Genomic DNA, 24,958 nt, shown 5'->3' with positions numbered 1-24,958 from the left:
AAATTTCCATTGACGCAGAGGAAGTAACATGCACAGTGAATTCATCGGTGAAACGGTTTTCACTCATTTTTCTCTACACGTAAAAGCTGTAACTCTAGTTGCAAAAATTTGGCCTTCAATTTTTTCACCGTTTGCATCAATAATTGAAAGGGTGAATTGAAGGTTAGTTATTGGTGGTAAGTTTTCTACTTCAAAAACTTGGTCAGTGGAAGATTGTTTTACCCTTTCTTGAAGGCTTCGACCTTTTTGACAATTCAAACAAAATCTCCAACGTAAAATTTGGGTCTCCGAAGTTTGATTGTTTGTGCGCTCAAAGTCGTGGAACATCCTTTTTAGTGACTTTATTTGGAGCAAGTTTGGTTATTCGCTTGACCCGTGAATTAATTGTTTTCACAAATTGATCCAATTTATCAATGTAAGAGTATGTCCACTTTTCTTCAAGATTTTTGTAGATAATGTTTTTTAGTGATCGAATGTTCCGCTCTGCGAATGCAGAGTTATCACAAAAAGTGTTGTATAAATGAGTTCCTCGTTTATTGCATAAGGTCTTGAAGGCTCCAAGAAATTCTTTTCCATCATCAACCCACACTCTATGTGGTTGCTTTTTACCATTTTTTTAAAGGACAAGGCAGTTTCTGTTGCAAAACTTGTTTTTAAGAGCTCCACACGAAGGTATCTGGAAAAACGGTCGACCGAAACGAAGAAACATTTAACATTTCTGCTGTATTTTGTTAGTTTGTGCACATAAGCCAAGGCAAGGGACCAAATTTCTTTTATATTGTCTGCTATTACTTTAAGCCTAGGAAATCGTAAATGAATTGGGCGATATTTTGTAAAATATGGCTTGGATTCAAATTTTGTCTTAACTTTACCAAAATATGATTTGCTTTGGGTGTTTCACCTCGTTGGGTTTCCAAACGATGCAGATCCCTTCAAATACAGATGGTCCAACGTTTTTTTTTCACAAGAAGTAAGCCCATTTTTGTTGTTTGGTCTGGTCTTCAGCCGACTTTTTGCTTGTGACCGTTTTTGTTTGGTTGGTAACTTGAAAACCGCTTCCTGATTGTCCTCGTGGGCTTGCAAAAATGTCTGCTTTGCTGTCAGGTGCTTCCAAGATCTGTTTGGCTTAGATATTCGTAACTAAATGAGATGGAATTGTGAGAACTACTAACGCTCTGGAGTATTTTTGAATATCAGTCTTATTTGTTGACTGCTGTGTGTTATACAAAAAAGTTTTCAGCCTGATGGTTTGTTATCAATATGAATGATACCACCTGGATCTTCAATGGATACCGTCGAGGATTCTAATATCTTGTTGAGAATGATTTCCGCTCCTCCGATTTTGTTTTTCTCCATCACTCCCAAATCTCTCATTATTGACAGAAACGTTGTAGTTGTACTTTTTTTGACAATAGGTTCACTTTCAAAGTCATCACTCATGGGTTCTTCTTTTTCCTGGTGATCTGTTTAAACATTTATGCTGGGTTCTGTCTGGACTGCTCCTTCCTTTTTTCACTTTTTTCCGGTTTTTGTAACATGCTTCTTTGAATGAGAAACAATTGCTTGGCTTTTTGTTTGTAGACAGGATTATCAAAATTTTCAATTTTGCCGGTTGTGTTGACATGAACAATTTTTTTGGGAATTCAAAATAAATTCCTCAGTTTGCATTATCACTTCCTTAGATGAAGGTTGCACAAGGGAGCAATACCTTTTAAAAGAAACTTTTAAAGCAAAAATCTGCCTTTTAATCTTTAAACTTGTTTGGTTAGATAAAAGTTTTTTGAATGAATTTTCATGGCCTTGTATCAATTTTTTCTTGACGGGAAGGTTACCGTTGCAAACGTTAAACAAACCGCAAAGAGAGTTAAGAACACTATTTGTTGCCAAATTGATTAGTTCTTTTGATTTTATGTCCGATGTCTCTAACATTCGCCGCAGCATACAAACCTCTTTCTCTCATTACTCAAATTGGTTAACAACTTTAGGGGGAGGTGAAAAACGGTGGTCCTGTTCTAGCTTGTAGCTATCTTTCAAAAATTGCATGTAATTCAGCTGTCGACCAATTAAACCAATCTGTTTAGTGTCACGAGGTGATTTAAATAAATTGATGTGTGTAGTATTAAAATCAATAGTTCGTGACCATTTACTTAGCTGAAATAAATTGTGCATCACGTAAATTACACTAATGTTTTTGTGAGGTCCGGCTGTAGCCAATTTGAAAAACTCTTTGTCATTGAAAGTCTCTTCGCATGAATCGTCAAACACCAACAGACTGTTTTCGAGCTCCGAAATCATATCGGAGCTTGAAAATTTGGTAAACGGCTTTTTTTAATTTTGCATCTAGGGACCTAAATTTGGGTTGTTCAGGTTGATAGCAAAAAGATCGAGAGAAACTTTGGAGAAAAATTGTTTTCGAGTAACGTTCTGAAAATAAGCTCTGTTTTCCCACAACATGACGGACCGCAAACGGCCATAAACAACCGGTCAGTTGTTAAACTGATTTTTTTTGGGTTGGTGAGAGCATATCCAACTGTACAAGAAAGAAGAGAAAACCAAAATGTAGACTCTTCACATTCAAGCTGAAAAACACCAGAGAAACCAGAGAAACAATAATGAGAAAAATTATAATGAAAATTTGTGTAAAATAGACAACTTCTGATCGTGGTTTCCTTGAATTAAAAAAAACCTACAGGATCATCTTTCATGATGATTATCATCAAACACTAAGTCAGTTAATGCCCCGCCCGTATCTAACTGATCCTCTGCTTTGCTCATTTGAAAATGAATTCCTAAAAAGAAGGTAATCATGGTTATTTCATTATATAAGTTTCATCAGATACAAATTGTGAGTTCTGATTATCACTGATAAAAGTAATCGTGTAGTTCGCATTTACACTGTCAGTTTTGTCTCTGAAAGCAATTAACTCTAAGATGTTCTTTTCAATTATTTGTCTTATTTCAGCTTGGAGGCCTTTATCGTTTAGTGAATCAGAACTTTTACTGCACGCTTGGGCCTAGGTAGAAGGGATAGTTTCAGCTTTCGCATTTTCTCTTCCAAAGACATGGTACAAATGAAAATACTCCAAAAGCGAAATGTATTTCTTGAAGGTTTCTATTTCAGCTCCAGTACAGGCTTCTATTGTCTCCTTAGTACAGTTTGAGCACAACTGTCATTTTTTTCCTCATTGACATATGTAAATGTCAATTGATTTTCATCCGCTATACAACTGTAAACCACTAAATTTGGGGACAAGTTCACTTGAAGTAAAGATGGTGCTGTTTTTGCGGACAGTCGATTCCTTTGTTAGCCATAGGTAAAAAATGGAGCTTTTGTTCTTGCACAGTGTTTATTTCTGTCGCTTAGGACAGCTTGAAAAATTTATGGTACAAATTGGTGTCTCGTGAAAAAATTTCAAATCATCAATTTTTGGACATAAAAAAATCTCTAAATTGATAACGTAAGTTTTTGTTTTTTCTGTTCCCTTCGCATAAAAAGTTGCCGAGGGAAATCGAAGCGGTATGCTATCAACAATTTGATGCAAATAACAATATGGATAATCTCCACTCACTCAATTCAAACCATGCAGATATTTTGACACCCAACTGTATGATCGTCTCTCACTCGAAGACAGTATGTTGAATGAAGTTGGGGGTAAAAATTACACAGTATCGCAATAATTTTTTTGTCGAAACAGCCAGTTCTTTGATAATAAAACCAGACATTTTAATTCGAATGCCTTCAAAATCAAGAACAACTGGTCGTGATTTCAACAATCTAGCAAACTGAATAAATTGTTTTTACATAAAGACAGAAGGCAAGTCTTGTCACGTGACCAAAGTACTCGTTTGTCACTGGACAGGATAGGACATACGAATAGCACGGCACTTTTTTAGCTATATTCAAAGACAAAACCTGAAACGTCGTGAAGTATAGCATGTAACCTAAAAATTTTGTGATACCTGAAATACTTGTTCAGAGAAAAATTGTCAATACTTCATTATAGGGTCTCATTCTCATAGCAATATCGAAATCAAGGTCAGGATCCAACCACTGACATGTTGCCAAGAGATAAAGAAACCTTTCACCGTATTGAAAATAATCCTTTTCCAATTCCTAGTAAATTTCGTGAACAGCTATCAAATCAACCGTCGCTAGGGTTGTCATGACGGAAAAATGAGTTTCAAGGCGGTCTAATCTCCTTAATCCCTTTCCTCTAGGATAACTCCCTATTATTCCATGTTTAAGTATCGCAGGATAACCCCCCCCCCCCCCCCTCTCCTGAGACAGTATTTACTTACTACTGTCGAGATCCTGATTATTTTATCTCTCGTAGACAACAAATTATTCAAAAGTTACATATCAGCGATTCGAGATCAGGCTTCTGAGCTCTCTTGAAGTCACTAGGCTACATTTTGTGTATATTTTGTGTACAATGAAAATACTACCAGCGAAATTTTCAACGTAAGTTGATCTTACAATTCACAGTTCCTCTTCAACAGTCTAGGAAAAATGAATTGATTGAAAAACTTACTATCTTTTTAATGAGCAAAAGGACTTGCATTAAAGTATATTGGGAACAGAAAACAACATCCTCCATTAGGCCGATGATTGGGATAAACTAAGAAAAAACTTGATATTCCTTCTTAGATCTTTTCCTAAGGATTCGCTCGGCTACAAATATTACCAGGCGCGAATTGCTCTCGTATATTTTAGTGGAAACGTTCTTGACTACAGTTGGGAAGAAGTTTTTACTTGGAATGGGCCATCTAAGAGCGGAGATAACTTATTAGATATTATATCACGCCAACAGCAAGATACAAGCGCAGAGAGAAGAATGAGCGATGCTCTCAAAAAAGCAAGAGCTTTGCTAAATAACAAAACTCTGGGTTCTCGAATTGGTGAAAAAGTTGTTTCCCGAATTATTTTGATCGTTTTGTCAGGGAGCTTGAGCAGTTCCGGGTTGAGATCAGCTGTTGAAGAAAGACAAAAACTGACAAGAGAGTTCCCAGGTTTAAAAACAATCACAATAGGAGCAACAGAAAATATAACAGAGGATCAACTTGCTGACCTGTCAGGCGACTATAGAAATACTCGAAGCTACAGTTCAGTTGTTGAGTTTAAACAACAAAAAGCTGAAATTTATTTTCTAATCTGTGAGACATTTCGTGACTTCAAAGTCTGGACGATTTCTTCTCAATTGTTCTTAAACAATTTTTTTTCCTAAAACAGTACTTGCAGTCCTTTGAGACAATTATATAATTTCTTTTAAAATTTTTCTTCGGAAGAAGATGCATTTATCAAAACTCAAAAAAGTTTCGGAGTCTACTGATTTTTGCTTTATGCTTTTTTCTCAGCATGCCAATTTCGCTTTTATCATGAAATTTTTTTGAGATATTTTTTTGCGCAAAACTACTCTAGAAGATTGTATCAAACTGAAACACAGTTTACGCACGTTTTTTCCCTTATCTGTTCTTGTTTGAAAGCCATTTTCTCGTTTGCTCCGCTTCCTGTTACGGCCTGACTAATTTCATTACTTCAATTCGACTTCAAACATCCTGATGTGTTAAAATCCTGATCTCAAGAAAAGACAGCGCCCAGATACAACTCAAATTCTTTTATTTGTAAAAAAAATGTCCATAACACAAACCTGCCACCCGAACTTACCTATCTTTCCACCTATCTGCCATTGGAGAAACCATCCCACTCCTACCTCCCTCAATTGCCATCTCAACTCATGTTTACCATAGCCTCCCCCCCCCTCACCACCCCCGAACGGTTCATTTTGAATCTTGAATGAAGACATAAGAGCTATTCTTGACGATCTGCAAAAAACATCATTTTTTACATGCGTCAAAACTTGGATCTATTCTGTTTTGGCACTCCACTATTTCTTACGCCCCCGAGGGACAAACTATATGTTTTCATTTAGCATTCTTATAAAAACACAGCACGTGCGCCTGGGTTGCGTACGTAAAAATACAAGCTCACTAAAATGGTGGGGGTGGGCAGAATAAAACCTATCCCAAAACTTTTTGGCTTTTGCCGAGTTAAATGTTTTGAACAAGGCAACAAAATATTACACAGCACAAAGGCTTCCTAAGAAGTATAAATAGTAACGTGCTTTCTTAGGGTTGATTTTGAAATGAAAAAGTACAAAACACAAAGCAATCAATTGACAAAATTTCTTTGTACATTTTTTAAAATTGCTCTCAAATGAAGTTTGAAGCAATTATATTAGTCCCTATCTTTTTTGTGCAATTTTTCGCTAGACCGATTTTTCGTGAGACGCTTTTGAATTTTTGTCCTCAAAAACGGGATAAACAGGTGGCGTCCAGCGTGTATTAAGTGACCTTGGAGCCTTTCAGCTCTGTTTCAGCTCAAACTGTTTTGGAGACTTATACTTATGGTGTGAAGGGCGGTTCCTAGAGGTTGAAGACCCCTCAAACTGTTGACCCCAACCCCACTTTTGCCCCCCGCCCCAATTCTGCGCTCTGTTACCCCAACCCCGTTGTTGCCCCTCCCCCCCCTCCAATCGGGCCTTTTGTTAAAATTTGCAATTGTTTGCAAATTCTTTTTTAATATATTTTTTTTTCTTTTTCAAGATTAGTGACGATTACTGGCCAACGAAAGTCTTGCAGATGGGTTACTTGACAGAAATTTCGAGACAAGAAATGGTTTTTAAGTTTTTTACTGCAAAATTGAAGACTTTTATTTTGGATTTTGCCTTTTTCGGTTTTTTCTTTGTCGTTTATTTACTAACAAGGCTTGAAAACTAGAAAATGCAGATTAGAATCCCATCATGGAAAATATTCGTATCTCTCTTTCTCGCTGTGTCGATTAAGGTTTCTTTCCTCCTCTTTCTCCGTCACGTTTTATCTCTATCTCTCTCTCTCTCTCTCTCTCTCTCTCTCTCTCTCTTTGCTGATGCCGCACTTCAGCTGCTGTTATGTGGCGTAATGTCATCATCTCTGATCTTCATTAACAATGAGTTATGGTCGAATTGTTTTCATCATAAATGTCTTAACGGGCATTTTTCAGGAAATCATTGTTAATTGCTCTCAATAGCAATTTGTAGCAAATATAATAATCCTGTTTGTCTCTTTTATGCAATTTTCGCTTGGCCGATTTTTCGTCTGACCCAATTGACTTTCGTCTTCAGAAACCGGATAAAGAGGTATCGTCCAGTTTGCATAAAGTTCTCTTAAAGCCTTTCAGCCAATTTGTCTTCAAGTATGCGATTAACAGAAATTCTTTTGGAGACTTATACTTATGCTGTGAAGGGCGGTTCTTAGAAAGTGATCCTACACCCCCACTCTTCCACCGCCCCCACGTCAGTCCCCCAAATCCACTCTTGCACCCCCGCTGTGGTGCAACTCCGCTGCGCTCACCTTACCCCCTTCAATTAATCTAAAGCTAGTCTCACTAAACCGTGGCTAGCTACTGACGGAGCCAATCGCTCGCTGGTCGTTTGAGAGCAATTGGCCCGACAAAATTTGGTTATGTTTGCATATCGATGTCTGACACTTGAATTAGGGGTTTTATTTTTCTTTCAATCTTTTAACACAGTTTGATGACAACATTTTTATCCCGCCAAAGCAATACATCAAATAAAATGTTCGTTCAGCGTTTTTACCAGGCTTTATTTTTTATTTGTTTGTTGACAAAATTTCTTTGAAAATTTAACTCAGGTTTCCATAAGTATTGGCTGTTTTCATCAATGGTGGCTCTGATTATTTGATCGCACCCCAAGAAAATAAAGATTGACCTTTTTATAAGAAGTACTACTCGGCAACTGAAAAGGTTTACTTGACATTATTTGTAACCCTCTCGGTAGAATTTGATTGTATATCAGATTTGATTCCCAAAGAAACATTCAAAATATTTTCAAAACTTATTTGCAATTCCGTTGAATATATCTGAACCTGGAATTAACGCTCTCTTGCTTTTTCTTTAGATTTCATTTTTTTGTTACAATTTATGTATATGATTATTCTATGAGTCCAAAATCACTTCACACTATTAGTCCGAGCTAGCTGTTTATTTAAAATCAAGAAAAGTCAGTTTTGTACTACCAGATAATTTCATAAGCTTATACTGCATCCCTTTGAGGCACTATTTTTACCTATCTTTATTTTTTGAAAATCGACAATAAATAAGGATGCAAAAACTACACTTTCATTTACAAAATAGTTTCATTTTGGTCAAAAACTGCAGGGATTTTTTGAGGCCTCTGTTTTCAGGTTTCTAGCCGGTTAAAATCAGTTTTTGTTCTTCGAGTTTCCATACGATCTACAGATCACATACATTTTGCGAAATTCAAACTAGTAGTCATATTCAGCATTATTTTGATCTTCATAAACAACCAATAGGCAAAGTGGTAGAACAGTAGAACAGTAACTTTAGATTAGCAACTTTGTAAATTTCTAGCTATGTCCCAAACATTATTGGTGGAAAATAATAGGCCTATTACTTTCAACCACCAATTTTTGATCGAATTATGAACTGCTGTCAAGTTTTTCGTGAAGCACATTACGATGCAGAGGTATACCCCAAATTTTCCGCCTTAGCAAAATTGGCTCGAAAATTAGATACATACAATGAACGAAATTAGGAGACATCCTTTGCATCTTATTTTTCGCAAAAGGGGTTCCGCCAATTTTGCAAAATAAAAGAACATTCGGTGCGAAAGTAGGTAACAAATCTTGTAGCACGTTTCCGCTCAATCTTGAGCATGCAATAAGCAGTTTAAATAAGATTTAATTAAAGCTTTCAAAGCTTTAAACCACAAAAACTGATTTTTTTCCGAAAAATCCCTCACACATCAAAGGCTTTGTATATCAATGTGGGACTGGCCGGGTTTAATAAGTAGTAATAAATAGTACTAATAAGTAGTAATAAGTAGAAATAAAGTACTATAAGTAGTAATAAAGTAGTTATAAAGTACTACTAATAGTAATAAAATAGGCTTAATTAAATGAGTAGTAATTAAGTTAGGCTTAATTGCGGATTATATGCGAAATCGAGCTACATTGCATGCGAAAAATCGATACATAAATGGAGCGGATGCGTGATACAACTTGCGCGAAAAGTAGGTTATTAAGTTCGTACTTGTATTTCGCGGCTAAAATTCGGACACTTTTGTGAACACGGGATACGATTTTCCCTTCCATTTTGCCGGTTTCTGCTAAAGTAGGTATTTTCCGCAATATTGTTCCACTTTAATGTATTAACATAGTAAAAACGAACACGAGATACACGCATTGGGCATATCTGCCCGTGACCATTTGGGTATATCTCTGCATCATAATGCCTTATCGACCTTGAGAAGAAATGAAAACGATTCAGAACAGCAGCACTTCAATTTATCACAATTTTAATTTATCCATAGCTCAGTTCCGTGTTAATACATGGAGAACGTTTTCAACCGTTTTCAGTTCTGATAAAGTTTACAACTTCAAACTTAAATTTGACACAATTAAAGAAAACGGCACAAACATAACCCTTCATGTCTTCTACAACTTCGGTGAGACAATTCCTAACGTACAGACTCACGACTTTTTGTTGAGTGTAAATGAAGACGAAGAGGCATCAGTTCTGGTCCGATCAAGTGATCAGTTTCTAAACGATGTATGCAGAAATAATGATCAGGTTAAACACAGGCTAATCGAAATAGCTCAAAGAAAGTCAAAGGAAGACAAAGAAAGTGAGAATTAATGTTAAAATCATATGCAATGTCAAAAAACTGAAAACGAAAATAGTAAACTTTTGTTTCGAGAACAAAACGCTCTTGAGCAATTACCAGAGAACAAAGGAACAAGGCTCTCGAGTGCTCATATTTTTTTCAGTTATCTTTCACTCTCGATAATCAAAAAGTACACCAATCTTTAGAGAGGAATTTCTACCACGGAACTCTTAAACGATAAGAGTCCTATTGATCCTCAGATTTTTCTGCCTCCCAATTTTGATAATTTTGCTCCAATGTCCGACTTATTACAGTGAAAATCATGCTGTGATCAAATCAGCTCTTTTTCTTCAACTTGTTTTTATATAAATTGCGAAATCGCGAAATTGGCGCTTAAAATCTGTGAATATACAGAAATTTTTGATAGTTTTACTCTGACAAGAGTTGTTCCAACGCCGAAACTAGGTGTATCAACGTAGCACCCCAGTCGATTTCGAATGGTTATCTTGCAGGATTCTAGCAGATTCTGCCAGAATCTTGCAAGATTATGCATAATTTTGCAAGATTTCTGCCAGAATCTTGCAAGATAACCATTTTTCTCGCCTGGGGCATAAATGAGAACTCAAACATAGAAAATCAAAATTAAAAAAATCATCCGAAGTCGATGTTTAGTTTTTTCATGCTCGTATTGACAGCAATTAAACTGACGATCATGATAATGGAGTGGATTTTTGCCTCCTTGTTATATCTGTCCTTATCAATCATTTTGACAAAAAACATTCAGAAACGAATTTTGCTAGACGAATTCAAAATGGGCCTCCCAGGTTGAGGTGCCAGACCGAAAGTCGATATGTCCAGACCAAAATGAACGCACAAGGTGGCGTCGGGCGTTCAAAATTACACGGTCTGAAAAAAAATGAACGCACGATAGTCTGGACATATGTAACTTTGAATGCACGATAGTCTGGACATATGCAACTTTCAGAGCACGATAGTCTGATCATAGGTAAATTTGAACGCACGACGGTCTGGACATATGCCGTTTTGAAAGCACGATAGTCTGATCATGAACGCACGAAAAATTTTCGTGCGTTCATGATCAGACTATCGTGCCTTCAAAAAGGCCTATGTCCAGACTTTCGTGCGTTCAAAGTTGCATATGTCCAGACTAGAAAACTAACCTTAGTGCTTGTAGATGCCCATTGAAGATGAAGACGCCAGAGTTTTCCATGAGTCCACAAATCCACATATAGTCTTTTTTACGTGAGGTACATGAACATCTTTATACTAATAGGAGACAATGCCTTTTTTGCTATTGAGAGCAAAATTCAAGGTGTCCTCTCTATCAACATTAAGAATAAAATGAACCTCTAATAAGACTTTTTAATAAGACTTTTTTGACACTCATTCAAGACAGCTGAAACCAACATCAACATATATCAAACATCATAAACACACAACATAGACTCAAACCAAAAGACCGAAGCGAGAGACGAGCGAGACAACGCGAGAGACGAGCGAAAGAAGGCGAGACGAGCGAGAGACGAGCGAGAGACGAGCGAGAGAAGGCGAGACAGGAGCGAGAGAACGCGACACACGAACGAGAGACGAAAACACGGGCGAGAAAATGAGGGGAGGGGGTAGGGAGAGCACCGAAAAATCTTGACGCCCGAAAGGCGTCCCACCCATTTTTAAGTCTATATTTTTGGTTTTTTAAAAAAAAAACCAAGCAACACTTAAAACACATAACCTCTACAGCAATGCCAGCTACATCAAAAATTCTTCTTGCCTTACACTCTGGGTACACTGGGAATACTCCATACCGGGTTTGGTTTGACTTGAACAACTCTATGACCCAATCAAAATAACCTATTTTTGAAAATTATTTAAAATTAATTATTCGAATTAATCGGAAATTAACGTACGGAAAGCTTACTTTTTCGTACGCAAGCTATAGCAATATTTTTTTTTGTTTTACACTCTAGATACACATGGGATACTCTATACCAAGTTTCGTTCAATTTCAAAAAGTTTTTGACCATACGAAAAAGACCTATTTTTAAAATCACTTATTTGAAATAATAGCAAAACTCCGAGAGAAAAACTAACTTTTATCAAAGGCAAGCAACACCGAAAATTCTTTCTGTCTTAGAATCTACCCGCCATGGGGATACTCCATACCGTGTTTGGTTCGATTTGAACAACTCCTTGACCCGGTGAAAAAATATATAGTTAAAATTTGCTAATTGCGAAATTCGCAAATTTCCGTATGAAAACCTAACATTTTTCCTAGGCAACCAACAGCAAAAACTCTTTTTCTTTTAAACTCTAATTGCACTGGTGATACTCCATGCCGAGTATGGTTTGATTTGGAAAACTCCTTGACCCGATGAAATAGACTTATTTAAAAAATTACTTATTCAAAATTATTCGGAAATAATAGCAAAATTCCGTATGAAACACTAACGTCTTTCTTAGGCAAGCAATAGCAAAAACTCTTTTTGCTTTAGACTCTAGATACAATGGAGATACTATATACCGAGGTTGGTCCACTTTGAAGAAGTTTTTGACCATACGAAAAAGACCTATTTTTAAAATTACTTTTTTGAAATAATAGCAAATTTCCGTATGAAAGACTAACTTTTTTCCAACGCAAGCAATAGCAAACATTCTTTTTGTTTTACACTCTAGCTACATAGGGGATACTACATACCGAGTTTGAACAACTCCTTGACCCGATAAAATTTATATATTTTTGAAAATAGAATAAGCGAATAATAAGCGAATAAGTCGATTTTTCCGATTAAGAAACGAACTTTTTTCCTAGACAAGCTATACCAAAAATTCTTTCTGTTTTGACCTCTTGGCACCCATGGTATACTCCATACCCAGTTTGGTTCACTTCGGACAACTCCTTGACCCGACGAAAACGACCTTTTTTTAAAATTCGTTATTTGAAATAATAGCAAATTTCCGTATGAAAAACTAACTTTTTTCCTAGGCAAGCTATACCAGAAATTTTTTTTGTTCAAGACTCTAGGTACCCATGATACACTCCATATCCAATTTGGTATGATTAGAACAACTCCTTGAACGGATCAAAAAGACCTATTTTTTAAATTATTTATTTGAAATAATAGCAAATTTCCGTATGAAAAACTTACTTTTTTCCTAGGCAAGTTATACCAGAAAATCGTTTTGTTTGAGACTCTAGGTACCCATGGTATACTCCATATCCAGTTGGGTATGATTTGATCAATTCCTTGACCGGATCAAAAAGACCTATTTTTAATATCATTTATATGAAATAATCGCAAATTTCCGTATGAAAACCCAACTTTTTTCCTACGCAAGCTAAAGCAAAAACTTTTTTTGCTTTACACTCTAGATACGAGTGGAATTCTCCATGCCAAATTTGGTTCGATTTGAACAACTCCTTGAGCCGACGAAAAAGAGCTATTTTTAAAATTATATATTTGAATTAATAGCAAATTTCCGTATGAAAAGCTAACTTTTTCTGTCGGCAAGCTATAGCAAAAATTCTTTTTGTTTTACACTCTAGGCACCCATGGTATACTCCATGCCCAGTTTGGTTCACTTTGGACAACTCCTTGACCCGATGAAAAAGACCTATTTTTAAAATTCGTTATTTGAAATAACAGCAAATTTCCGTATGAAAAACTAACTTTTTTCCTAGCCAAGCTATACCAGAAAATCTTTTTGTTTTAAACTCTAATTACACTGGTGATACTAAATACCACGTATGGTTTGATTTGGACAACTCCTTGACCCAGTGCAATAGACTTTTTTAAAAAATTACTTATTCAAAATTATTCGAAATAATAGGAAATTTCCGTATGAAAAAGTAACTTTTATCCTACGCAAGCTATAGCAAAAACTCTTCTTGCTTTACACTTTAGACACACATGGAATACTCCATGCCAAGTTTGGTTCGATTTGAACAACTCCTTGACCCGACGAAAAAGAGCTATTTTTAAATTATATATTTGAAATAATAGCAAATTTCCGTATGAAAAGCTAACTTTCTTCCTACGCAAGCTATAGCAAAAATTCTTTTTGTTTTACACTCTAGATACACATGGAATACTCTGTACCGAGTTTGGTTCAATTTCAAGAAGTTTTTTACCATACGAAAAAGACCTAATTTTAAAAAATTATTTAAAATTAATTATTCGAATTAATCGGAAATTAACGTACGAAAAACTAACTTTTTTCCTAGGCAAGCTATAGCAATTTTTTTTTTGTGTTTTTACTCTAGGCACCCATTGTATACTCCATACCCAGTTTCGTTCACTTTGGACACCTCCTTGACCCGACGAAAAAGACCTATTTTTGAAAATTATTTATTTGAAATAAAAGCAAATTTCCGTATGAATAACTAACCTTTTTCCTAGGCAAGCTATAGCAAAAATTCTTCTTGTTTTACACTGTAAGCACCCACGCTATACTCCATACCTAGTTTCGATCTGGTTCACTTTGGACAACTCCTTGACCCGACGAAAAAGACCTGTTTTAAAAAATTATTTAAAATTAATAATTCGAATTAATCGGAAATTAAAGTACGAAAAACTAACTTTTTTCTAGGCCAGCTATAGCAAAAACTTTTTTGTTTTACACTACAGCCGTCAATGGTATACTCCATACCCAGTTTGGTTCACTTTGGACCACTCCGTGACCCGACGAAAAAGACCTATTTTTAAAATTCGTTATTTGAAAGAATAGCAAATTTCCGTATGAAAAACTAACTTTTTTCCTAGCTAAGCTATACAAGAAATTCTTTCTGTTTTAGACTTTCGGCACCCATGGTATACTCCATACCCAGTTAGGTTCACTTTGGACACCTCCTTGACCCGACGAAAAAGATCTATTTTTAAAAATTCGTTATTTGAATTAATAGCAAATTTCCGTTTTAAAAACTAACTTTTTTCCTAGCCAAGCTATACCAGAAATTCTTTCTGTTTTAGACTCTAGGCACCCATGGTATACTCCAGACACAGTTTGGTTCACTTTGGACAACTCCTTGACCCGACGAAAAAGACCTAATTTTAAAATTATTTATTTGAAATAATAGCAAGTTTCCGTATGAAAAACTAACTTATTTCCTAGGCAAGCTAAAGCAAAAATTCTTCTTGTTTTACATTCTAAGCACCCATGGTATACTCTATGCCCAGTTTGGTTCACTTTCGACACCTCCTTGACCCGACGAAAAAGACCTATTTTTAAAATTATTTATTTGAAATAATAGCAAATTTCCGTATGAAAATATTACTTTAATCCTAGGCAAGCTATAGCAAAAATTCTTCTTGTTTTCCACTCTAAGCACCCATGCTATACTCCATACCTAGTTTCGATCTGGTTCACTTTGGACAACTCCTTGAACCGACGAAAAAGACCTATTTTAAAAAATTATTTAAAATTAATTATTCGAATTAATCGGAAATTAACGTACGAAAAACTTACTTTTTTCTAGGCCAGCTATAGCAAAAACTTTTTTGTTTTACACTCCAGCCGTCAATGGTATACTCCATACCCAGTTTGGTTCACTTTGGAGCACTCCGTGACCCGACGAAAAAGACCTATTTTTAAAATTCGTTATTTGAAAGAATAGCAAATTTCCGTATGAAAAACTAACTTTTTTCCTAGCTAAGCTATACAAAAAAATCTTTCTATTTTAGACTTTAGGCACCCACGGTAAACTCCACACCCAGTTAGGTTCACTTTGGACACCTCCTTGACCCGACGAAAAAGACCTATTTTTAAAAATTCGTTATTTGAAATAATAGCAAATTTCCGTTTGAAAAACTAACCTTTTTCCTAGCCAAGCTATACCAGAAAATCTTTCTGTTTTAGACTCTAGGCACCCATGGTATACTCCATACACAGTTTGGTTCACTTTGGACAACTCCTTAACTCGACGAAAAAGACCTAATTTTAAAATTATTTATTTGAAATAATAGCAAGTTTCCGTATGAAAAACTAACTTATTTCCTAGGCAAGCTATAGCAAAAATTCTTCTTGTTTTACATTCTAAGCACCCATGGTATACTCCATACCCAGTTTGGTTCATTTTGGACCGCTCCGTGACCCAACGAAAAAGACCTATTCTTAAAATTCGTTATTTGAAATAATAGCAAATTTCCGTATGAAAAATTAACTTTTTTCCTAGCTAAGCTATACAAGAAATTCTTTCTGTTTTAGACCTAAGGCACCCATTGTATACTCCATACCCAGTTAGGTTCACTTTGGACACCTCCTTGACCCGACGAAAAAGACCTATTTTTAAAAATTCGTTATTTGAAATAATAGCAAATTTCCGTATGAAAACCCAACTTTTTTCCTAGGCAAGCTCTAGCGATCTAGGTACACAGGGGATACTCCATACAGAGTTTGGTTTGATTTGAACGACTCGTTGACCCGATGAAAAAGACCTATTTTTAAAATTCGTTATTTGAAATAATAGCAAATTTCCGTATAGAAAACTAACCTTTTTCCTAGCCAAGCTATACCAGAAATTCTTTTTGTTTTAAACTCTAATTACACTGGTGATACTACATACCAGGTATGGTTTGATTTGGACAACTCCTTGACCCAGTGAAATAGACTTATTTAAAAAATACTTATTCAAAACTATTCGAAATAATAGGAGATTTCCGTATGAAAAAGTAACTTTTTTCCTACGCAGGCTATAGCAAAAATTCTTTTTGCTTTACACTCTAGATACACATGGAATACTCCATGCCAGGTTTGGTTCGATTTGAACAACTCCTTGACCCGACGAAAAAGAGCTATTTTTAAAATTATATATTTTAAATAATAGCAAATTTCCGAATGAAAAGTTCACTTTTTTCCTAGCCAAGCTATACCAGAAATTCTTCTTGTTTTACACTCTAAGCACCCATGGTATACTCCATACCTAGTTTGGTTCACTTTGGACCACTCCTTGACCCGATGAAATTGACCTATTTTTAAAAAATCGTTTTTTGAAATAATAGCAAATTTCCGTTTGAAAAACTAACTTTTTTCCTAGGCAAGCTATAGCAAAAAATTCATTTTGTCTTAGACCCTAATTAGACATGGGATACTCTGTACCAAGTTTAGTTCAATTTCAAGAAGTTTTTGACCATACAAAAAAAATATAATTTTAAAAAATTATTTAAAATTAATTATTCGAAATAATCGGAAATTAACGTGCGAAAAACTAACTTTTTTTCTAGGCCAGCTATAGCAAAACCATTTTTGTTTTACACCCTAGGCATCCATGGTATACTCCATAACCAGTTTGGTTCACTTTGGACCACTCCGTGACCCGACGAAAAAGACCTATTTTTAAAATTCGTTATTTGAAATAATAGCAAATTTCCGTACGGAAAACTAACTTTTTTTCCTAGCTAAGCTATACCAGAAATTCTTTCTGTTTTAGACTCTAGGCACCCATGGTATACTCCATACCCAGTTTGGTTCATTTTGGATAACTCCTTGACCCGACGAAAAAGACCAATTTTTAAAATTCTTTAATTGAAATAATAGCAAATTTCCGTATGAAAAACTAACTTTTTTCCTAGTCAAGCTATACCAGAAATTCTTTCCGTTTTAGACTTTAGGCACCCATGGTATACTCCATACCCAGTTAGGTTCACTTTGGACAACTCCTTGACCCGACGAAAAAGACCTATTTTAAAAATTCGTTATTTGAAATAATAGCAAATTTCCGTATGAAAAACTAACTTTTTTCTAGCCAAGCTATACCAGAAATTCTTTCTGTTTTAGACTCTAGGTACCCCGGTATACTCCATACCCAGTTTGGTTCACTTTGGACAACTCCTTGACCCGACGAAAAAGACCTAATTTTAAACTTATTTATTTGAAATAAAAGCTAATTTCCGTATGAAAAACTAACTTTTTTCCTAGGCAAGCTGTAGCAAAAATTCTTCTTGTTGTACATTCTAAGCACCCATGCTATACTCCATACCTCGTTTCGTTCTGGTTTACTTCGGACAACTCCTTGACCCGATGAAAAAGAACTATTTTAAAATTTCGTTATTTGAAATAACAGCAAATTTCCGTATGAATAACTAACTTTTTTCCTGGCCAAGCTATACCAGAAATTCTTTTTGTTTTAGACTCTAGGCACCCATGGTATACTCCATACCCAGTTTGGTTCACTTTGGACAACTCCTTGACCCGACGAAAGACACCTATTTTTCAAATTATTTATTTGAAATAATAGCAAGTTTCCGTATGAAAAACTAACTTATTTCTTAGGCAAGCTATAGCAAAAGTTCTCTTTGTTTTACACTCTTGTCACCCATGGTATACTCCATACCCAGTTTGCTTTGATTTGGACAACTCCTTGACCCGATGAAAAAGACCTCTTTTTAAAATTATTTATTTGAAATAATAGCAAATTTCCGTATGAAAAGCTAACTTTTTTCCTAGGCAAGCTATACCCAAAATTCTTTTTGTTTTAGACACTAGCTACACAGGGGATACTCCATACCAAGTTTGGTTCGACTTGAACAACTGCTTGACCCGATAAAAATACTATATTTGAAAATTAAATATTGGAAATAATCGGAAATTTCCGTAAGAAAAGCCTATTTTTTTCCTAGGCAAGCTATTCCAAAAATCCTTTTTGTTTTAGACACTAGCTACACAGGGGATACTCCATACCAAGTTTGGTTCGACTTGAACAACTCCTTGACCCGATAAAAAATACTATATTTGAAAATTAAATATTGGAAATAATCTCAGATTTCCGTAAGAAAAGCATACTTTTTTCCTAGGCAAGCTATACCAAAAATCATTTTTGTTTTAGACTCTAGCTACACAGGGGATAGTCCATACCAAGTTTGGCTCACTTTGGACAACTCTTTGAGCCGACGAAAAAGACCTATTTTCAAAATTATTTATTTGAAATAATAGCAAATTTCCGTTTGAAAAGCTTACTTTTTTCCTAGGCAAGCTATACCAAATTTTTTTTTTGTTTTCAAGTTTGGTTTGATTTGAACAACTCCTTGACTCGATGAAAAAGACTTATTTAAAAAATTACTTATTCAAAATTATACGCAAATTATAGGAAATTTCCGTATGACAAAATAACTTTTTTCCTACGCAAGCTTTAGCAAAAAATCTTTTTGTTCACACTCTAGATACACATGGGATACTCCATGCCAAGTTTGGTTCGATTTGAACAACTCCTTGACCCGATAAAAAATACTATATTTGAAAATTAAATATTGGAAATAATCTCAGATTTCCGTAGGAAAAGCTTACTTTTTTCCTAGGCAAGCGATACCAAAAAAGCGTTTTGTTTTAGACTCTGGCTACACAGGGGATAGACCAAGTTTGGCTCACTTTGGACAACTCTTTGAGCCGACGAAAAAGACCGATTTTTAAAATTATTTATTTGAAATAATAGCAAATTTCCGTATGAAAAACTAACTTTTTTCCTAGGCGAGCTATAGCAAAAATTCTTTTTGTTTGAAACTCTAAGCACCCATGGTATACTCCATACCCAGTTCGGTTCACTTTGGACAACTCCTTGACCCGACGAAAAAGACCTATTTTTAAAATTATTTATTTGAAATAATAGCAAATTTCCGTATGAAAAACTAACTTTTTTCCTAGGCGAGCTGTAGCAAAAATTCTTTTTGCTTTAGACTCTAGATACAATAGAGATACTATATACCCAGGTTGGCCCAATTTGAAGAAAATTTATGACCATGCAAAAAAGATCTATTTTTAAAATTCGTGGTTCGCGAAATTCGCAAATTTCCGTACGAAAAACTTACTCTTTTTTCTAGGCAAGCTATAGCAAAAATTCCTTTTGTTTTAGACTCTAGGTACAATGGAGATACTATATAACGAGGTTGGTCCACTTTGAAGAAGTTTTTGACCATAGAAAAAAGATCTATTTTTAAAATTACTTATTTGAAATAATCGCAAATTGCCGTACGAAAACCTAACTTTTTTCTAGACAAGCTATATCGAAAATCCCTTATGTTTTAGACTCTAGGCACTCATGGAACAACCAATACCGAGTTTGGTTCACTTTGGACAACTCTATGACCGAATCAAAAACAGCTTACGCTTAAAATTCGTTTTTCGATTAAATCGGAAATTTAGGTATGAAAACCAATTCCTTTCGTTTTACATTCCCCACTAAACATTCCGCATGGAATGGACAATTATACTCCATACCGAGATTGCTTTAAATTCAACAACTGTTTCACCTGACAAAACTTCGTATAATTAGGCTCTTTTCTTATAATAAAAATTTATAAGAAGCACGCAAAAATAGTTTCAACTATTTTTTGCAGGTACGCTCAACTACAAAATTGGTTCTGTTAGACTTTAATTACAATTTGCATTTGATAAATCGAACCAAAATAAAAATTGTTTAATTATTCTCATAATTACACAGCATGGCAATCAGATATGACACTTCTTTGAACTGAAAATAGAAGAGTTTATTTCTGATGGCACTTAAACAAATTTGCCTTTTCTCTTCTGTATCCTGGACAATGAATCCGAATGTGACAACATTTTGGGCCTCAGATTTTATCAATGTCTACTTTCTTACAATTTTGAATTTTTGGAGCACACAATTGTTAGCAATTCCCCGAAAAAAGAACAGTATTTCTCCGGCAATCAATTCACCATCAATAAAGGCAGCAACATATTTATCAGCAGCACATCCCCGTCCATATGCAGCCGATGATAGGAAACAAAAATCAAGATTCCGACAGAACAACTTTAAATTTGGATGCTCTTGGCGAAATTTTCTTGTTTCTGAACTTTCCACGAAAGCATAACTTTCATCTAATTTTCTTTTCTCGTGAAAATTTGTCAGCATTTCTGTGAGACAGTCGTCCTTAATGCTCATCTTTGCTATCATTTTTGCCCTTACAAATTGCCAAACTATTAATTGACACTGATTGACGGTTCCAGTGAGTGGTGCAAAAAGCAGTCTGTTAGCAGACTCAAACATAGCAGCAGTTATCGTAAACAGTGGTCCAATATTTTTTGCTTGCCAACCTAGATATCTCAAATGATGGAAATTGATTGACTCCATTTTATTAGTTTTATCCACCATGCTCAGACAAAACTCATTTAGAAGCTGATCACATAAATTTGCGCTGTTGGATGACTTAAAAAGTTCTCGAATCGAAAAAAATAGCTTCTTTAGGTCAGACTCGTCACTTTTTCTCTCTACGCCATACAAAAATGGAGGAAAAATTATAGGCGACCATTACTCTAGCATGATTTTTACTTCCTTTGCTTTGAAGTTTGACAACGAATCAAGTTTCCGGAGTGAGATTTTGAACTCTTTTGGTAAATCAAGGGACTCAATAAAAATATTGATTTCAGTTTTATGCTCAGGCGTCATCCTCTCATAAGGATGCAATTGAATATCTTTTGCAACACCAAGTAACAACTGCTGCATCGGATCATTTGGAGATGAGAGTGGTTGCTTTGAAATCATATCGAAAGCTTTGCTTCTCCTTTTAACACCGAGAGTTTTAATTTGCACAATCCGTCTTGCGACCGAGTTCAACTCTTAATTCATCCACACTTCCCCTTCCCAGCTCTTGGATATTTTGCATGTGGGCATCAAACAAACGCATCTGGAAGCTTTCATCGTGAGGATATCGATGGGAACCCGCTACAAGAATTCCACATTGATTTCAAAGCGTACATCCATAGAAACCATTGCACTGCTTCATTTTCAGATTTTGCTATCAAGTCAGCAACTAGCAAAATGGGTTCAAATGTAACAAGCAAATCTTCTCCGTTGAAAATGATTTTCTCTGTAGCTGACAATTCTCGTTTTATATGTTCAAAGACGATATCAAAATCAGGGTAGCCCGAACCAACAAACAATGCTCCCAGAACAAGGTTTTTGAAGAGTTTGCGAAGCTTAGGAGATAGATCTGCAACTGCCAAGAAAAGAGGCCAAGCTGAAGTTATAGGTGTCTTGCATACATTAGCACCATAATTGTCATAATTAATCTGACATTTATTTGCCGTTGTTCAGTTATGGAAACAGTTGGCATCAAAATATCGCGTGAAGAATCTTTCTCTTCGGCGTACTTTAGCATCTCAGGGAGTGAGTTTTTAACAATGTCCATCAACAAAGGACGAAAATTTAACAGAATGAGCTCGCCGTTGTTAAGGGATTGTTTACTGGATTGGTAAAGTGTACAAAAGTCTTCAAACTCTTTCCTGACGGCCCACGGCGAAACAGTTTGACCACCGAACACCAACTGATCACGCTTTGAAAGATCGTTCAATAGCGAATCAGAGCCCTTATGAACCGACACAATAGCTAAAAGGGAAGCTTTAAGATTTTTTTTTGAGGCACCCGGTACTTCAGTTAATAGCACAGTTTGATCATTATCATCCTTTTCTTCATTTTCTGAATCAGTCTCGGTGGCTAAAAATTTTCCAAACAAATCAACTCCAACAAGAGTTTCAATTTGGTCGCAAGGATACCTGATCTCGTTACTACTAAAACCATCGGAAAAATCAGAGCAATTATCATGCTTTCCAATTTGTTTTGCATCACTGATTGAGTTATCTGGAAAATCGCTATTTGTGAAAGGAATAGAGCTAACTTTTGCAGCTAAAATAACGTTCGAATCCTCGCTGTAGAATTTAATGAGGTCAGTGAGTAAGTAACCACGTACGCCAGTTGCTGTTATTTTTATCCGTGGTTTCACATTTCTTTTGCGTTTTGGTGGTTTAACAGGTTCATCACTCTCCTCTTGCGATTCTTCTTCTGAGCCATGTTTTGATCTATGTTCACATAGACAGAACTTTTTCTTCTCTCCGAAAAAATCTACATTATAAAAATTGTCAGCTCTTCATCATCCTTGATTTCTCTTAAAGCTCTTAGACGTACGCATTCTCTCCCCTTGTATCCTCCCTCCGCACATGTAGTAGTCGCACTTTGGGACCCACGAATGGTTTGCCCATCTTGCGACGCCTATCAACAACTTGTCGCTTTCCATTAAAGAACAGTCATCTACCTCACGATCTTTCGGCTTCTTTGCCAACAAGCCAACAGCAACGTTGATTTCGCCACATTCAATTGTTTCCACGCTGCGATTGATCAAACAATAACCGCCAAAATTGTCAGGTTCAATCCTAAATCCCGCATTAAATGAACATTTATAAACTTCCTCCAAATCTTGATGCAATCTTTTGGAGTTGTTGTCTGAGTTCATCAAAGCTATGTAGCTGTCTTCAGAAATCAGTTCTGTGATAAGGTGTACTTCGTGATCAGATCTTTCAACATAATGATCAGCCACGAAGCCTTCAATTTGAGCTTCTCGCACAGATCCATTTAATCTTAATATAATTAACTGATCAAAAATCGGTTTTGCGTTTCCACCCATCCAAATCATACGAACTATGATGGCAAACAATATTCAAAAAGAACTATGAACATTTTCAAAATAGCAAGCAAAATCAGTAACAAAAATTGAGACAATTTTAAGACTAAAACTGATTACTGCAAAAAAACCTGAGTAACCAAACCACAGATTAACTCAATCAGAACACAGCCAATTTATCAGTACAAACAGCAGCAGCAAAACACATTCCAATCGGATAAGAATGCCCTAAGCCTCAAATAAAACAAATTCACTTTTAATCACTACAATTAGACTGTTTTATCAGTTAGGTAAACACGAGCACTAAAACACTAAAACTTATTACTGCAAAAAATGCTGAGTAAACAAACGACAGATTAATTCAATCAAAACACAACCAATTTATCAGTAGAAAACAGCAGCAGCGAAAATCACAATCTAATAAGATAAGAATTCCCAAAGTATTGAAATATAAGCCTCAAATTTATCAAATTCACTATTAATCACTACAATTAGACAGTTTTATCTGTTACGTAAACACGAGCGCAATAAAGTCACAGAAACAGTTGCTCAAGCTGATTAGAAGTAGTAGTAGGCGGGGTAGAATTTTTTGCTTCGACGCTATGCTCCAGGTTTTCTGGATTTTTCAGGTAACTTCGCCTTTCTCTGCCGGCCTGATTTGCGGAGTCCTTTGCCTTCTTCAATGCCAGGCGGGGTGTAAGTGGGTATTTCTGCTTTACAACATCTAAACGATGATGGATATAAAAACAATAAAAAACTAAACCTCACATCTCTTAGTTCATCGTTTTGTTTTTTTTTTGAGTTGAATGTTCTGTTTTTATTGGACTTAACTATCAAATTATTTTTAGTAGTTCATGAAAACAATTACCCTCAAATAACAGAGTTTTTACCGTTGACGCCTCAGACTGGGTGAACGAGCCTTCACTGTTCATCATCTCTTCAACCAAACCATCGATCTCAAACAGTGTTCTTCGCTAAGTACGCCCAAGTTGAGATGGATAAGAACTGGCTTGTTGAGATTTCATTAAATCCTGGCCCTCAAACTGAACTTGATGAATGGGATAGGCTTGTAAAAGACTGTTATTCTCATCCACACTTTGAAACTCAGACCGTTGGAGCAACGATATTTCATTGACTTCATCTAGCTAAAGTCAAAACCAGAGTGTTATAGATCATTTCACAAAACTCCAAAATGATTTATGAATTAAGACGTATGAGAAAATTACACATGGACATACCGTACCGTTCAGTTCTCCTAATAACCTCCTTCGCTTTTTGTCGTGTTTCGCTTTGATAGCAAATCCAACTTGAGTAGCTTGACAAATTCTTTCCTCGTGGCCTTTCAAAAACTCTTTGAACTCGCTACACATAGAAGAGGCACCCTAAATAAAAAAAAACTCCAATCAAAAAGCAATAAAACCAAATGCTTTTTCATACCGATTGAGAGCCTCTGTACACTGGCATTTGCTTATGATGTTGTTGCAATCTCTTGGAACAGAAGTGGCTGTGTTGTTGCTTTCATTTGGGAAGATGTTTTAGCAACGTTTTTGCTGTTAACAGTCAATTGTTCGCCTATATTTCTGCTGGGCTTTTTGTTGACCGGTTCAGGAGAAAAGAACATATCCGGTGATTCTGGTACAAATACGTTGGCTGGTTGGGTTGCACTGACTGTTGGCTGACTGGTAACAATGGTGCGTTTTCAGTCCCTGGTCCTTCCCATGTATACGGCGGTCGTTGTCCTTTAACATAAACCTCTGATGCCAGCTTCTTGTGCTCTCTCGCCCTCTCAATTGATGCTCTTCCCAAATACATCATTCTATGGTGTGCACAATTGTGAGTGATAAACTCATATCGTCC

The 24,958-nt window shown here is 35.8% G+C and overlaps 1 protein-coding gene across 3 annotated transcripts in view; it reads left to right on the top strand.

Moving 5' to 3' along the window:
• Positions 1-4,606: 4,606 nt before the first annotated feature.
• LOC142349578 (uncharacterized) overlaps positions 4,607-24,958 on the top strand; it is a 145,334-nt gene continuing 124,982 nt past the window's right edge. The window contains exons 1-2 of one of the 3 annotated variants that reach the window (XM_075401235.1): positions 4,607-5,103; positions 9,483-9,649. In XM_075401235.1, coding sequence (XP_075257350.1) covers positions 4,836-5,103; positions 9,483-9,649 — 435 coding nt within the window. In that variant the 5' untranslated portion in view covers positions 4,607-4,835. Of the gene's footprint in view, positions 5,178-8,517; positions 8,544-9,329; positions 9,650-24,958 lie in introns of those variants that run through there. The other 2 variants (XM_075401234.1, XM_075401236.1) reach the window with 2 other exon arrangements.

Source organism: Convolutriloba macropyga, chromosome 11 (assembly GCF_964194025.1).
Source record: "Convolutriloba macropyga chromosome 11, txConMacr16.3, whole genome shotgun sequence".
NCBI lineage: Eukaryota > Metazoa > Xenacoelomorpha > Acoela > Convolutidae > Convolutriloba > Convolutriloba macropyga.
This window is presented reverse-complemented; position numbering and strand designations above follow the sequence as displayed.